The following is a 17,112-nucleotide window of genomic DNA, read 5'->3' on the forward strand; positions in this document are numbered from 1 at the left end:
GAAGTGTCGCTTTCTCTGCCCACAAAGAGTTTACATTCTAACAGGCGAGATAAGCACAAAAATATTGACTAATAAGAGTTCATGATAAACAGTGGAATGTACTTTTAAATAAACATATGTACATGAGTGCTGAGGATGGTTGCAACAAGTTCATAAGTGATAGGGTTGGATTATGGCTTTATATGCCAGGGAACTAGTTGGGAACAACTTGTGGAAGGAGGTGGGTTTTCAGGAGGGCTGTATGATGGATTTGGGGAAGGAGGGAATTCCAAGCTGGAGAAACAGCATAAGCGAGGGGTTGGTGGAGGGAGAGTCGAAAATGGGTCGGTGGAGGGAAGGAGAGATGTGGGCCGAGTGATGCTTCATGAAGATGAGTTGGGCAACAGCTTGTAGTTCAGAGTGGAGCAGACAGAGGCTGGAGTCAGGAAGGCCATTGAGAAGGCTGGTACAATAGCACACGTTATGACCAGAACTTGTACAAGGGTGGTAATCACTGGGGCCGAGAGGAAAGGGCTGATCAAGGAGATGTTGGGTTGGAAAGCACCCAGAAGATTTAGCCATAGATTGAATATGTGATGGGCAGGAGCTGAGGATGACACCAAGGTTGTGGGCTTCTGGGTCAGGGAGAATGGTGCTGTATTTTTGACTGAAATGTGGGAAGTTAAGAGGAGATGGAGTGTGTTTAAGCAGAAACATGAGGAATTCCTTTTGGATATGTGGAGTTAGAGGAGTTGGCAGTCCTTCTATGTGGTGATGTCCAGGAGGCAAGTGGAGATGCCGGAATGCAGTTCAGAAGAGGGATATGGGCTAGAGAGTTGGAGTTGGAAGTCATCCCCATAGAGTTGGTAGCTGAGGCCAAGTTGGTGGAGGAGCTCCCTGAGAGAGTGGGTGTGGAGGGAGAGGGGAGGGAGATCCGGGAACAGACCCTTAGGGGCTGACCACAGTACGAGGGTGAGAGGCAGAGGGGGAGCCAGTGAGCGGAACTGAGATGGAGATTCAGGTGTGAGACTCGCCCTCAAGGGCTTCAGTCAATTGTATTTATTGAGTGCTTACTCTTCTAGACTGTCAGCTCAATGTGGACAGGAAATATACTGTACTCTCCCGGACACTTAAATGCTCTGCACACAGTAAGTGCTCAATGAATGCCATTGGTTGATATACCCAGACACAGCTAGGGGAGGGGAGGAATGGAGTGGATCGCAGAAATCAGAGGCTGCCGTGTGGAGCCACTCCAAGGTGTGGAGAGGAGGGGATGGAGGAGGGGCGGCTCAAGGTCCTGACAGAGGGGTGGGAAACAAAAGCCCTGGGCAGTTGTTCCAAGAATGAGTCGCTAAAAGGTCTGTGAAGGCTGGTGGCTGGGAAAAGGTCAGAGGGAAGGCGGGCTCACCAGAGGTGAGAGTTTAAAAAAAATGCAGATAATCCACATGGTGCATGATCCATTTACAGGTAATTAAGAGTTGGCATAACTATACTTACAAAATAAAGATATCAAGGGCAGCACATATTGTACAGAGACAGGCATGAGTACTTGAGATGTTGGTGGCTTCTCCTTCCTTCCCTGCCCTATCCTGCTCCCCCCTGGACCTGTTCTCCTCCTGCCCCTCGTCCTCCCTGTCCTCTCCTCTTCTTCCTTGTCTTCCCCTTCCTTCCCCTCCTTGCCCTACTTCTCCTCCTCTCCTCCTCCTCCTCGCCCCCTTGTTTGCCTAAGGTAGGGAAGCCTAGCAGAAGCAAGCACAATACCCTGCCCAGCGGCAGCCTCCAGTTCCGTGCGCTCAGCAAGGACGATCATGGCGAATGGGAGTGCGTGGCCACAAACGTGGTTACCAGCATCACTGCCGGCACCCACCTCACTGTCATCGGTAGGGCACCATGGCCGGGGATTTGGGGATGACACCATGATGGGGTCTTGGTAGGGGGCTGGGGATTTGGGAGTGGCACCGTGGTGGGATCTTGGCAGGGGGCTGGGGCTTGTAGGGAGGCACCATGATGGGGCCCTGCAGATTGTCGGGGGACACCATGGTGGAACCCTGGCAGGGAGCTGGGGATTGTTGGGGGACACTACGGGAGTTCCTGAAGATTTTGGGGGGCACCATGGTGGGACCCTGGCGGGGAGCTGGGGTTTGTGTAGAGGGGTACTAAGGGGGCACCTGGGTAGGGGTCCAGGGATTGTTGGGGAGGGGTATTCTCATGGGGTCCGAGCAGGGGGCTGGGGATTATTGGGAGGCATCAAAGGTGGGACCCATGCAGAGGCCTGGGGATTGTAGGAGGGAGCACTGTAGTAGGGCCCAGGCAGAGAAAAATCGTTTGTGGCGGTGGTCACAATCAGTGGGAGACAGTGGCAGGTAGAAGCCTGGAGGGATGGAGAAAAGATTGAGAAAAATTGGGTGGAGGAAACACAGGCAGTGGGAGAGAGAAATGTGGCAGGGTGAGCTCAGTCTGGTGCGTTTTCAAGGTGGAGGGGCAGGAGAGAGGGGTGGGAGCATGAGCCCTAGAGGGTCTGACTTGCCCAGCAAGAACACAAAGGCCTGTATTTACTGTGGGGCAAGCATGAGTACCTGGCCCAGGCCACCAAATCCAAGAAAGACATTCCCCAGTCAGCAGCACTGCCTCAGACTCTTCGACCACAGACCAAGGTCCTTGATCAGTGTTGTGCCTGGTGGTCCATCTGTCTGTCCCAGGCTTCTGTCCTGGACAGTATCCCTGAACGGTTGGTGGATCTGGGGAGGAGGCCACGGCCTGGACATACAGACTCATGGGTAGGAATGAGTCTCCCACCACTCTGTCTTTCCCCTTTTCACCCCTAGCTTTCTCTCTAGTAGCATGTTAGGGACTCATCCAAACCACTCTTGAGCCTCCTGAGTTTTCCAACTGCCAGATTTTTGCAGGGAAAGAACTGGGACACTGACCCCTCATTGGGTGAAGAAAGAAGCTTTTCCTTCCATGGAGAACCATTATGGGCCATGAACCCAGCCCGAGCTGAGGGCTCCTCTTGGGGTTTTTGGGCTAGTGCTGAAGCCTTTCCATTTGGAAACCACGTGCTGAGGCCTTGGGCTTCTCTCTCCCCATTCCAGTTTCCAACGACATTCCAAACCATCAAGGCATCTCCTGCTAGGAAGAGCTGCCATTGGCAGCTGCCTGTCGTAGCTCCCACCCCTCCTTCCATGGTGTGAGCTGCCTGGGCTCATGCATTGGTGGGAGACATAGCCAGGGAGTGGGAAGTGTGGGGGCAGAGGCGAGGACTTCCGCCTGCCCAGCCCTGTCCGACAGCTGGAGATCTCTTGTGACCCTTAGGCACAAGTCCCCACGCGCCCGGCAGTGTCCGGGTCCTGGTCTCCATGACAACGGCCAACGTGTCCTGGGAGCCTGGCTATGACGGCGGATATGAGCAGACATTCTCAGTTTGGTACGGCCCTCTGTGAGTCCTCCCAGCATGCTTTGCTCTGCTTCTTTTCCCTTCTTACCTCAGGCAGTGCTCTGGGTGGGAGGATGGGATCGGGGTTGGGCCGGTCTGGAGTGGGAAGGGCTGGGCTGGGGAGTGCCCCAGGGGAAGTGTCCATCCGGATCATACCGGCCAGGGTGGGAGTGAAGGTGACTGTGGGTCTGGGGCTCTGCAGGCAGTGAGCCTGGGCTTGGTGGCCCTTAGGCAATCTGGGGAGCTCGGGACTGATTTCCCATGATGGTCCACAGACTTCTTTGGAACCGCCTCTTCTGATTGACCTGCGCTTCCCTTTCATTTCCCTGTTCTCTGGCCCCTCTCTCTTCCCTGCCCACTTTGTGCCTCATCCTCTCTCTTTCGGCCCCGCACTGCCAGCAGACCAGTATCTTGGCCCTCCAGAAAGGTCTGGAGAAGGCGGGGGAGGGAGTGGGAAGGGAGGGGGAGGAAGAATGGGGGGCAGCAGGGAGGGAGAGGGGTGCTGGCACCAAAGTGGGGTGAGGTAAGGATGCTTGACGACGGAGCTGTCCACCAGCTCTGGTCCTGGAGAGCCCCGCATGGTCTTTACTCCCCGACCCTCCCCTCCCCACTTCTCTGCCTGGCCCCCGGACCACTCTCTGGGCCTCCCCCTCCCACCGCCCTCAGGCCAGATGATGCGGTCCAAGACCAAGACCTGGTCATCTGTCCTGGGCCGCAGGAAAACCTGGCCCGGTCTGCGGTCCTGCCGGGCTCCTGGATCGGAGACCACCTGGCCCATTTCAAGCCCAGGAACCCTATTGGCCCAGGCCAGGCCTGCCTCCAGCCCTCCCTCTGCCCCACACTGGCCAGAGTCCAGCATCGTGCCTGGGACTGCCCGGCCCATGCCTGTGCCCAAGGGGAGAGGCCAACCTGGGGCAGGAAGAAGGCTGGTCCCAATCCTACTTCTCTTGGATATCTCCCCTATCTCTCACCCTGGGCACCTTAAGTCCTGAGGACCTTCTCCAAATTGCTCCAGGAAGTCGTGGGCCCAGGTGATCATGGGGAAAGAGGCTACAGCATCCCAGTGGCTAACTGAGAAGGAAAGGGAGGATTCAGCTCCCCTCTTCCTCTGACCCCAGTCTCCTAACAGGATCTCCCAGAAGAGTCCCCAGGCCTGCCTTTCCCCTTTCCTTCTCCGCAAGTTGCCAGGCTCTCCACAAACCCCCAGAAAACCTGGAGAGGTGTTCTGACTCCCTCTCCTGTTGGTTGTCTACCCTATTCCTGGCAACCCCCTGCCCCAGGAAAGGGGGACCTCCTCTACCTTGGCCGCGGCCTTTGTCTTCCTGCCCAGGTTTCTGAGTCTTGGGTTCCCTATTTCCCCAAAATTAGGTCCCTGGAAGGTGGCTGTTAGCCTTGGTGGCCCAACTGTGTAAGGTCTGGAGGCTGGGCTCTCAGCCACCGGGGAAGCGGGCTGTCAGGGAAGTGAGGAAATGGGAAGGGGAGGAGAATAGGAGCAGAGGCCCCCCCCCCCCCCCTTCCCCAGCCCCTCTCCCTGCTTCCCCCTCCCCCGCCGCCCCCACTCTGAGCATGGAGCCTGCTGCCACCGCCGCGTGATGGAACGTGTCCTTGAGCCTGAGGACACGGCCCCCCTCCTCCCTCCCCTCCCTGCTCCCTCCTCCCTCCTCCTCAGGCACGCCTTACCTTTAGCAGGGGCTCCCGGCCGCTTCCTCCTCGCCTGTGCCGCCATCTCTCCGGGAGCCCAGGCAGGGCCGGGAAGGGGGGTTGGGGAGGAGGAGGGGAGCTGGGGTCGGGGGGCCCGGCCGGTCCAGCGGAGGCCAGGGGCCGGGCCTGTGGGCGCCCCGGAGGCCCAGCCGCGGCTGCTCTGGGGCCTCCTGCTTGGCCGGGCACTGCCAGCCGCCGCCTCCCTTCCCCTTCCCCCTTCCCGGAGCCGCTAGTCTGCCCGAAGAGCCCAGAGGGCCAGCGGGGGCATCAGGGACGTGGTGGAGGAATCGGGATTCGGGGAGTATTGAAGGGAGCGTTGGTTGAGCCTCCCTCTCTGCAGGAGGCCGGTGCTGGCCAGCTCCCCGCGCCCTCGGGGTGACCCCATCGCTTTGCACTCTGCTCGAAGGCTGGGATGCTTCCCTTCACCCCAGCCTTTCCTCCGGGCCTGCTCGGCTTTGGCCAGGGCCCCATTGCCCAGCTCAGAGAGGTGGGCAGGAGCTTTTCCCTCCCCGATCCCCCCGCCCCCGCTTCCCCCCTCCGTGCTGGCCCGGGGATCCTGCAGCCCCGAGCTCGGGACCACCCAGCGCGGGCCCCGGGGGTGGGGGCGGGGGTGTGTGCAGCCCATTGTTTCCATTCGGCGGCCCAACGGCGTCCCCCTGCGGCCACACTGCCCCCCTGCACCTCAGCGCCAGGCAGGCCGCGGAGGCTCCAGAACATTGCAATACCATCCTCTCCTCACCGGCCCGCAGTGGTGGAAAGGTCCTGGGCGGACCCACCGGTGCTGTGGCTGCCCCCCTGGACCACCTCCAGCTTTTCCCTTAGGTAGCCCGTTGTGGACCCTTCATCCGCGAATGGATCCAAATCCTTCTGAATCTCCCCATACATTTAGCCGGATGGGGCCCCCGCAACGTCCCCCGCCGCACAGTGTCTAGGGAAGGCTAAAGGGGGCCGGGAGGACCCAGATCGCCCTCTTCCCTGTTCTTGTCTGCATCCTACCTGTCGTTCCTAAGCTCGAATAACTTAGGCAACATCCTGCAGGGTGGGCAGGGGAGGTAGGGGGAAAGCTCGATCCAGCCACAGAACAGGGAGAGTGATGGGCAGAGTGGCCGCTTTTGATTCCGTCCGTGGATTCTGCAAGCTGTCCATTCTCATCCGTGGTTGGCACCCTGTTTGGCTCTATGCCTTCCTCTGCCACTCCCTACTTGGGCTTCAGTTCTGTTCCTGGCAAGGGGTGGCCAGGTGGACAGAGCAGGAGCCAGGATGCTTGGGTTCTGGCCCCTGCCCTAAACTCTGCTTCTTTCTCAGCCAGGTAAGGAGGGCTGGAGTGTCTTCTTCTTGTGAGATGGGGGGAACTGCTCCCTCCCCATGGACAGAGGGTTAGGAGAAGGGGGGAAACAGTTCCTGGCTCTCTCTTCTGATGGGCCATTGGTCTTCCCCGGAGGATTGTTCACTACTCCTCTGTTCCCCCTTGTCTCTAGCCCCTATCCTCTGGCCCCCTGGTCCTCTGACCCCTTGTCCCCCAGTCCCCTGCTTCCTGGCCTCCTTGTCGCAGGCCTTTGGGGGATTCGGGGCCCTGCCTCCTCAAGGAGACCTTGATGGAAAACTCTTCCCATGAGAGTAGCATTGTAACAACCTGGGGCCAGGGCCCCATCCTGGGATGTGATGCCATCCTACCCACTCCTCTCTGGCCAGGCTGAAGAGGGCACAGTTTGGACCCCATGATTGGCTGTCACTGCCCGTGCCCTCCGGACCCAGCTGGCTGCTGGTGGACACACTGGAACCAGAGACGGCGTATCAGTTCAGCGTCCTGGCCCAGAACAAGCTGGGCACCAGCTCTTTCAGTGAAGTGGTCACTGTGAATACACTAGGTAAGGGAGGGGAAGGGGTGGGCCTGGTCAGAGCCCCCACCAGCCCAGTAGCTCCCAGAGAACTGACCTTTTGTGGATCAGGGGTGACTGAGACCCAGAGGTCAGTGAGTCCTGGCACCAACTCTCCTCTAGCCTGGGCTTGCAGGGAAGTTGGCTCAAGCTCCCGGGGCTCATTCCCTGTATCCAGCCCTCTGTCCTCCCTTCTGGCCACCATCTCCTGTCCAACTCGGTGTAAAGTCTGGGTGGTAAGGTTTCCAGGGACCTTCGGGGAGAATAATGGCCCATCTCACCTCACTGGAGTCCCCTGCAGCCGCCTCCCTGTCTGGAGGGGGATGCCAGAAGGGTTCATCTCCACTAACTGACTGATGAACCCCTGCAGATGTGGGGTGGAGGGAGACCTTCCCACCACTTCTGGAGATTTTTCCTCATCAGTAGGCACCCTCCCTACCCCGCCAACCCCACTGTCCTGGCCGGGGTGCCCCACCCTCCGGTGGCAGGAGGGGATGGACAGATGTGACTCCCCAACTCCCTGCAGTGAGTGGATGGGCAAGGAGGTTTACAAGTTTCCTCCCAGAATCATCCTTTCCCATGAACAACTCCAGCTCACAAGGTCAACAGTGTCAGAAGACAATCAAATCTTCCTGGTGTCACCATGTCCTAGGAGAGACTCTGCAGCCAAAGGCTGATCCTTGTGGCCTTTCTCTGGAGTTCCTCCTCCTCCCACCCCCCACTGGCCCCTGGCTCCCCAAGGGTGGGTTCTGGGGAAGTGGCAGACTGACAGCCATAGGGATAAGGGGACAGTGCTTTGGGGGGTGGGCACCATTCTCTGAGATGAGGGCATCCCCTCTCCAGGATCCCAGCTGACCACCTTTTCTCTCCTCACCTCCTCACAGCATTCCCGATCACAACTCCAGAACCCCTGGTGCTGGTTACCCCACCGAGGTGCCTCACAGCCAACCGCACCCAGCAGGGTGTCCTGTTGGCGTGGCTTCCGCCGGCCAATCACAGTTTTCCTATCGACCGTTACATCATGGAGTTCCGGATCGGGGAACACTGGGAGATCCTGGACGATGCCATCTTGGGGACTGACAGCGACTTCTTTGCTAAGGACCTGTCTCAGGTCAGGGGTTGTGAGGTCAAGGTAGACTCTGCTGGTTTCAGATGACCTCTCCTCTCCCCCAGTGACAGTGGCCTGGCTGTGCCTAACACAGAGCGATAGATCTCTCTATTGTTTGCTGGTCAGAAAATGGTCCCTCTTCCTCATATTCAGAGAAAGGGGGTGGGTTCAGCCCAGGATGTCAGGGATTGAGGAATGCCAAGGGAGTAGAAGTGGTCAGATTGGACCAACCCAACTGAGGGTGAAAGGCAAAGGCCTTTCAACTCCACTGCATTCAGCTATTTCCTGCTCCTGCCCACATGCTCACCTGAGGCCTGATGATTCATTCAAGTCTAGCCAGATCACCTTGCCATCTATCTCCATAGGGCCTGCCCTCTGAAGGGGCTCAATCACAGTCCCTTTGATTCTTGGGGTGGGAGACATAGGGTGACACATCTGGCTCATTAATGGGGACTGTTTGGAAGGTAAAAAAGCCCTTCAGGTCCCCAGCTCCACTCCCACCTTATTGGAGTCGCCCTCTCCCTGAGGTAGGCACGTGAGTCGCTCTGGTCAGCCCTAGACTTCCATCTGTAGTCTCTCTGACTCCTCCATCTCAGCTCTGGCGCCATGTGGTCAGCCTTAGGCTCAGGCGGATGGCTGACCAGGGCTGTTGCGGTCTCCCCGGCTGCAGGATACCTGGTACGAGTTCCGTGTTCTGGCGGTCATGCAGGACCTGGTCAGCGAACCCAGCAACATCGCCGGGGTGTCCAGCACAGGTGGGTGTGGCTCTCCCCAAAGCAGGCGCCCGGGGGCCGGGGGACCAGGATTCAACCGGAGACTCCGCTGGCTGGAGCTTCCTATACAGAAATGGTGGGGCCTACTGAAAAGAGCACAGGAGGGAGAGTTAGGGGTCCTGGGTTCTAGTGCCAGCTCTGCCTCTGGCCTGCTGGGTGACCTTGGGCAAACTCTTTAACCTCTCTGGGCCTCAGTTCCCTATCCGTAAAATGGAGCTAGGCAGTTCATCAGCCCAGGTGTGACAGAGACTGTGTCCCAACTGATCCCCCAGCATCTACCACCTAGTAAGCCCTCGGTAAATGCGCGTACCAATTATTATTTTAAGGAAGGATCTGGGAGCTGAATTGAAATCAGAATCAGATCACAGGATCCTTAGAATGTCAATTCTTTGGTAGAAGGAAACTGTAGCCTAGGCCAGATCACTGTGGGGCTCCATGATTACTTTAAAGAGGCCCAGAAAGAAGAGCCCATAGCCTCCCTGGTAGTCCACTATCTGTTGTGATGTGGGAAGTCCCTCATGCCGGGGTGGGCGCGGTGCGGTGGGGGAGAACCTAAATCTTATCTGCTGCGATTGACATATATCTCAGTTCTTTCTTTGGTGAAGATGGAGAACAGCTTTTCCAAGAGAATGTTTTCTTTAGAATAATCCTCCCTTGAAAGTTAAGGCCTGGCCTTAGCCATCTACTTCCTTCAGGTCCATTGGTCTCAGCTCCCCAGCCCATTTACCATTGCCCAGGTTCTCCTCCAGCCGATGCAGTTTCTCCCCATGCCTCTTTGGCCATAGACCTGAAAAACTGGCGAGAAAAAGCCCAGAGACTCTGGAGGAGAGACCCTAGTGCATTTTTATGGCTGAGTGAGGTCTCAGAGATTAATGCAGTATAAGCAGATCAGGCACAGTCCTTGTCCCCCATGGGGTTCACAGTACTAGAGGGAGGGAGAAACTCTTTAGGGAGATACCAGCTCCTCTTTACCCTGAAGTTGTGAATCAGAAATCCATCACTAAATAGGAGGGTAGAGCTGTATGTGACGCTGACCTTGGGGGCAGGAAGGGAAGGGACACATAGCTAACAGAGAGTCAGATCTCTAATCAAGGCCAAACACGTTGATACCGCACAGCCTATGGAAATCACAATTGCAAGGATGTGATAATCACCTCCATGTTAAACTCAGGCTGACACTGATGTTACTTGCAAATCCCAATTTCACCTTTTATTCGACCCAGGCTTCATGGCCAGAGTTGGGCACATTCTGGGGATCAGTGAAGTCTTCCCTGGAGAGATTTGGGTCTTTTTTCTAGGTACAGAGGCAATCCAGGAGGTGGTTCCCCGCTTCTCCCCCCACAACACCTGCCCCCCCCGCCAATCCCTGTACAGTCCTGCCGGGGCGTGAAACCCAGCTCTGGAACTGATGAGTTGGGGAGGATATGGGAGGGTCCCCCATCCAAGGAAGGCAACAACCCTGGGCTCCTTGAGAAGTTGGCTTATTGCTGGGCTCCTGAGGCAAGAGGATGGATGGTTTCCTGGGAAAGAAAGGAAGGTGGAGGATTGTCACTGGGATCCCGAGGCAGGCAGGGTTAGATGATAGGGAAGAACGACGGCTGGTTGTGGGGGGCTGAAAGAAGCAGTAGGAGTCTAGTGACCGGGCTCCAACAGATGCTGACTCCTGTCCCTCGGTCTCTGAGACAGGCAGAGTCCTATTACTGGGGCCAATTAGCAGTAATTAGTCCATTAGGTTATTTCTGGGGTCGGGGTTGGATTTATAAAGGGGGAACTTGTTTCCATATCCTGGATTGTTTTTTCTGCGGTTGTTAAGCAACAGCATGGCCCAGTGGATAGAGCACAAGTTTGGGAATCAGAGAACCTGGGTTGTAATCCTGGCTCCTCCACTTGCCTGCTGTGTGACCTGGGGCAAGTCACTTTGCTTCTCAGTGCCTCATTTACCTCAACTATAAAATGGGGATAAAATACCCATCTTCCCTCTCCCATAGGCTGTGAGCCCTATGTGGGGCAGGAACTGTATCCAGTCTGCTTATATTGTATCTACCCCAGGACTTTGATAGTGCTTTGCACATAGTAAGCACTTAAATGCCACAATTATTGTTATTACTACAAGGGTGAGAATCCTGCGACTGCTTTGGCTATAGCCATGCAGGAACCTCCATAACATCTTCCCTCTGTCTTTCAGTGTTACCCCCAAGCAGGCCCTCTGTCAGTGGGATTGGCAGAAACATCAGGGTCAGGCCTGGATTAACTTCCCCTGAGGGCTTGGGGCTGTTAGATTTCATTGGGTCCCTGAAAACCAGTCTTTTTCCTCATTTGAAACCAAATGACGCAATTCTGGCATCGAGCCTATTAATGCGGTACTAAACTCGCCTTTTAATGACCATAAAGCCATTCTGTGGTTACATTTCAGTCTTAAAATGTGGAGAACAATTTTAATTTAAAATAATCTACTTCTTACTTTAGCTGTTATACTAGTTCCTCTTGCATCTCCTGGACATTGCTTTAACAAGACATGCTAGTAAAAAAGATTTGTTCTTTCCTCAAATGAAATCATACCCTCTAGATGTGTACGTTCATTTTTCTGAGTCTGTACAGTTTTTCAGGGCCCCCTTTGCCTCGAGGCTCTGAGTTGCAGCTCCCAAAGCCCCTCCATCAGGCTAGCCCTGGTCAGGAAGCCGAGGCTTCCCAAGTTGGTCCTGCTTTCCAATTTGAGTGCTTCTGACAATTGTGTGGCACTCACCTTAATTCCCATCAGGAACGATAATGACAAGTTGTGCTGCTTATCAACTCTGAGAACCATGCTGGGCATTTGCAGAGCCCTGAGTCAGACACCACAGACAGTGGGTGGGTGGCTTCCCAGTGTAGTTTCCAGCCCGATTTCCTGATTTCTGATATACTGCAGCAACCCAGAATATGAGGGGAGGAGACATAGGCTCTGCTAGGCATCCAGGAAATGATGTCAGAGCCCTAGTTGGTTGTCATGAACCTCAACCAGGTCATTGGCTCATCCACTGCCTCCACCAGTAAAAGTGGGTTGCCTGGAGGAACAGGGTTACTTTCCCCTCTAGTAACATCTCCTACTGTTTCATGAATATACCTTATCCTTCTTGAGTCTTCTAGCAATAGTGGACTATCCCTCAAGTAACCCAGGATCACTCCTGACCTTAAATTATGCAAACTCTTCTTGAACCCACTGATCTTTCCAGCATCCCAGCTCCCTGCAGTTATGAATACAATGTATTTACCACCTGCTGGGTGGAGAAACAGTCCTTTTTTAAAAAAAAAATCTATCGATGGGCTCCATCTAACTCCTCACCTCTCTTCCTCCGTATTTGAGGCTCAGGGTCTCCCACTTGGAATTCTGCTCTGCCTTCTTCCCTCTCTTCATGACCCCTTTGGTTCAAGACTCGGTGTGCCTGCTGGAATGTGAAGACTGGAACTCATAATTATTGGGGAGGATGGCCTGCTGGAGGTCCCTGTGGGATTCACCAGCTTGGGGGCTCCGTTTCACACCTGTAGCCACCCCTGTCCCATGGACAACCCACCTGAACTCAATATGAGCTCTCAAAAAAAGCCTTCTTAGCCCGCCTGACCCCCCCCAGCCCTGCGGCTGGGCCCAGGAGAGGGAGACTTGACTGGGGTCAGGTTTAGGGTAGAGCTGGCAGCTAAATACAGTCCTCATGCAGGTGGCTTGTTGCTGTAGCCAGGTGGCCCCCTGCTTCTGGCAGAAGTGTATGTGGGCATCCCCCTACTGCTTCCTGAAGGGTTCACGGACAGCCCCCCTCTTTGCTCTGCCTGCCCTGCTGCCTTCCCCTCGGGCTACGGTGCTGCAGCCGGAGCCGAGGTAGGAGGCAGAAATGTAGGGAAGAAGGAGAGATCATGGAAGAGGCAGGGTGGCCTCAAAATAGACCCTGGGGATCCAGGTGATGGCAGTAGTGGTGATAGCAGTGGCACTTTTGTTCCTTTAATCCAGCACCAACTTTCCCTACCTTCCCACATCCCAAACTCGGGCCCTGACAGGAATGGTTAGAGCCAAAATGGCAAGTCTGGGAGGTCCGGCAGGTCCCGACAAGTCGGGACAGTGTGCTGCTCTCTGGGGCCTATGGCCTGGTCCTCCCTTCCCTCTTCTTGCAGTCATTTCTTCAATCTCAGCTCTCTGTACCCTGCAGGGGAAGGGTCACAGACCTCCCCCACCCTACCCCATCTCACAGAAGAGGAACCCAAGGCATGCAGGTTCCAAGACAGCCCACAACTTCCCCAAGGCTCACCAGCCTCCCTGCCCTCTCTCTGGCCAGACATCTTCCCGCAACCCGACCTGACGGAAGACGGACTAGCCCGCCCTGTGTTGGCCGGAATTGTGGCCACCATCTGCTTCCTGGCGGCTGCCATCCTCTTCAGCACCCTGGCCGCCTGCTTCGTCAATAAGCAGCGCAAGCGCAAGCTGAAACGCAAAAAAGGTGAGAAGCCCCTCCCCCGGAGGATCACTTTTCCTGCCCCACTGCCCGACCCCTGACCCATTCCCAAATCCACCATTAGCCCATTCCCCAGGCCCCAAACTATGACCCTGACCCCTACCCTGCCCCTCTGCCCAAACCCTGCCCCATTGCCAGGACCCTTGCCCACTGTCCAGACCTTGACCCTTTGCCTGGACCCCTGCCAGCCCAGATCAAAGGCTTAACCACACAGCGACCCATCCAAGAATCCACTTTCACTGCCTCAGCTAGACCTCTGATCTTTGTCCTGTCCTGTAACTAAGGATAACCCTTCCATTGTTTCCATGCCCATCCTGCCTCGCCCCATCGCCCCCTCCTAATGCCTTTCTGTATTTTCTAAACCCTACTTCCTCCCCACCCCCTCTTTTTTCTCGGGCTCTCTGTGCCACCCTGCATTCCAAATTCACCTTATTTCCCCCTCCACAACTCCAGCAAAGCGCTTTGGAGCCACACAGAAAGAAGTTACAAAAGTAGTTCTGGGCTGGGGGCAGGGGCGGGGAGTGGGGGCACCGAGGGAGGAGCCGGGAGTGTGGAGAGCAGGACAGGGCAGCCAGGGTGGAAAAGGATAGAACAGAGTCACCTCCCAGATTAAATGGCTGTTTGAATTGGAACTGAAGTGATTTCCACGCTACTGACCAGAACCGGGCCTGAAATGAGGGGACTACTGATCCTCTTTTGGGTGGGAAGCAGGTGTACAGTGGGCAGGGGAGAAGGAATGAAGGCGAGACGCTGAGGAATACAGGCAAGACCTGGAGAAGTTGAGGCATGGCCTGGCGAAAGGTTGGGGCTCATCTTCTCAGGCCATAGAGGGGACTAATTCTCGTCCTTGGAGAAAGCTGGCCAGAGGTCTGGTTGGAGGTGCAGACATGGCTCCAGCAGGAGCCAGGCTGCAGGAGTGGGGAGTAGTGACCTCTGGCCTGGCTCCGACACCTGGCCAGGCCTGGCTCCGTGGAGCCTGTCTTGGGGTTAGTGGTTTCCAGGTTTGTGATGGATCACTGCCCAGATGGCTCTCACTTCTCCAAGCATTTCTCTCCATTCCCTTCCAGACCCTCCGCTGTCCATCACCCACTGCCGGAAGAGCCTGGAGTCCCCGTGAGTACCCACTCAGTCCCCTGCCTACTTGGACGCTGCCCTGAGAGCCAAAGGAAGCATCTGGGTCCCCTCCCAGAGAAGACCCCTCCTGCCCCAGTTCTCTTAGCCTTGCCCCAGCCCCTGCTCCCCATGGGTTGGCACATTTCGGGGGGTCCAGAGGTACCTCATGGACTCCTGAAGAGCTGGGGCAGTTCAGTCTCCCCAAGATGAGCTGCCTTTTGGCAGGGCTGCTTCTCCAAGCATCTGCTGTTGGGTGTGGTGGTGCCTCCTGCTCCCTGGGCTGGTTGGGCGGTGAGGGAGGGGTGAAGACCTCTTACCAGACATTGTGCTCCAGAAAGCCTCCAAGCATCCTTTTATCGATCAATGCCATCAGTCAATGATATTTACTGAGTGCTTACATAAATACCATTAATAAATGGTATATATTGAACACTTACTTAAGAGAAGCAGTGTGGCATAATGGAAAGAGCATGTGCCTAGGTGTCAGATGATCTGGGTTCTCCCTCAGGCTCTGCCACGTCTGCTGTGTGATCTTGGGCACTGTGCCTCAGTTACCTCATCTGTAAAATGGAGATTGAAACTGTGAGCCCCACGTCCAACCCGATTTACCCCAGCGTTTAGTACAGTGTCTTGCACATAGTAAGTGCTTAACAAATGCCATAATAATAATTATTCTCTGTGCCTCAGTTTCCTCATCTGCAAAATGGGGATTCAGTATTTTCAAATCCCGGCCCGGCCACTTGTCAGCTGTGTGACTTTGGGCAAGTCACTTCACTTCTTGGTGCCTCAGTTACCTCATCTGTAAAATGGGGATTAAGACTGTGAGCCCCACGTGGGACAACCTGATTCCCCTCTGTCTCCCCCAGCGCTTAGAACAGTGCTTGGCACATAGTAAGCGCTTAACAAATACCCACATTATTATTATTGTTACCTGTTATCCCACCTTCTTAGACTGTACACTCCATGTGGGACCTTATGATCTTATACCTACCCCAGCACATAGTACAGTACTTGGCACATAGTAAGCACTTAAATACCAAAACAAAACACAAAAGAACTTACTGGATGCAGAACACTGTACTGAGCACTTGGGAGAGTACCATACAATAGAGTTGGTAGATACGATCCCTGCCCTGAGGGAACTTACAGTCTAATGCGGGAGATGGACATTAAAATTACTACAGATGGGGGAAATGGTGGAGTATAAGGATATATACCTAAGTGCTGTTGTGGGGTGGCGATCAGTGTGCTTAAGGGGGTGTAGACCCAAGAGCGTAGATGACCATGCAGAGGGGAGGCAGAGTTGGGTGGATAACTGAGAGGTAAACTGTCAGGATGGCTTCCTGGAGGAGATACAATTTTAGGAGGTCTTTGAAGATGGGGAGAGAAGTGGTCTGTCAGATATAAAGGAGGAGGAGATTCCAGGCAAGAAGAAGGATGTGAGCAAAGGATTGATGGGGAGAGGCAAGACTGAGGCACAGTAAGGAAAACTGGTGTTAGAGGAATGGAATGTGAGGGCTGGGTTGTCGTTGGGTGGAGGGTAAAGATAGTAGGGGAAGAGTAGATTTAATCGATCAATCATTTATTGAACACTGACTCTGTGTAGAGCATTCATTCATTCACTCATTCAATCAACCATTTATTTATTTATAATTAATTTATTGAGCGCTTATTGTGTACAGAACCTTCTACTAAGTGCTCGGGAAAGTACAATACAGCAATAAACAGTGACGTTCCCTGCCCACAATGAGCTGGTGGTGTAGAGGCAGGGGAAGAGAGACCTCAATACAAATAAATAAAATTACAGATATGTACGTAAATGCTGTGGGGCTGGGAGGGGGAAAGAGCAAAGGGAGCAAGTCAGAGTGATGCAGAAGGGAGTGGGAGATGAGGAAAAGTGGAGCTTAGTCTGGGAAGGCCTCTTGGAGGAATTGAAGTGGGGGAGAGTAATTGTCCATCAGATTTGAGGAGGGAGAGCCTTCCAGGCCAGAGGCAGGATGTGGGCTAGGGGTCAGCGGTGAGACAGGCAAGATCGACACAAATTGAGAAGGTTAGCACTAGAGGAGCCAAGTGTGTGGGCTGGGTTGTAGAAGGAGAGAAGTGAGGCGAGGTCAGAGGGGACAAGGTGATGGAGTGCTTTAAAGCCAATGGTGAGTTTTTGCTTGATGCGGTAGGGCAACCACTGGAGTTTTTTGAGAAAACTCAATGGGGGTGACATGTCCTGAACATTTCTGTAGAAGAATGATCTGGGCAGCAGAGTGAAGTATGGACTGGAGTGGAGAGACAGGAGGCTGGGAGGTCAGCAAGGAGGCTGATGCAGTAATCCAGGCGGGACAGGATGAGTAATGGTATTAACACAGCAGCAGTTGAATGGAGAGGAAAGGGCAGATTTTAGCGATGCTGTGAAGGTGGGACTGACAGATTGAATATGTGGGTGGAATGAGAAAGGGGAGTTGAAGGTAATGTCTAAGGTTAGGGGCTTTGGGGCAAGGATGGTGGTGCTATCTTCAGTTATGGGAAAATCAGGGGGAGGTCAGGATTTGGGTGGGAAGATAAGGACCTCTGGTTAGGACATGTTAAGTTTGAGGTGATGGGAGGACATCCAAGTAGCGGTGTCTCAAAGGCAGGAGGACATGCGAGACTAGAGAGAGGG

The 17,112-nt window shown here is 54.8% G+C and overlaps 1 protein-coding gene across 1 annotated transcript in view; it reads left to right on the plus strand.

The window, feature by feature from the left end:
* IGSF9B (immunoglobulin superfamily member 9B) overlaps window positions 1-17,112 on the plus strand; it is a 70,014-nt gene that overhangs the window by 35,643 nt on the left and 17,259 nt on the right. The window contains exons 11-17 of the mRNA XM_029075414.2: window positions 1,709-1,859; window positions 3,292-3,403; window positions 6,806-6,981; window positions 7,875-8,101; window positions 8,769-8,853; window positions 13,170-13,331; window positions 14,414-14,459. Coding sequence (XP_028931247.1) covers window positions 1,709-1,859; window positions 3,292-3,403; window positions 6,806-6,981; window positions 7,875-8,101; window positions 8,769-8,853; window positions 13,170-13,331; window positions 14,414-14,459 — 959 coding nt within the window. The remainder of the gene's footprint in view (window positions 1-1,708; window positions 1,860-3,291; window positions 3,404-6,805; window positions 6,982-7,874; window positions 8,102-8,768; window positions 8,854-13,169; window positions 13,332-14,413; window positions 14,460-17,112) is intronic.

The sequence above is a fragment of the Ornithorhynchus anatinus genome, chromosome 11 (genome assembly GCF_004115215.2).
Source record: "Ornithorhynchus anatinus isolate Pmale09 chromosome 11, mOrnAna1.pri.v4, whole genome shotgun sequence".
Lineage (NCBI taxonomy): Eukaryota > Metazoa > Chordata > Mammalia > Monotremata > Ornithorhynchidae > Ornithorhynchus > Ornithorhynchus anatinus.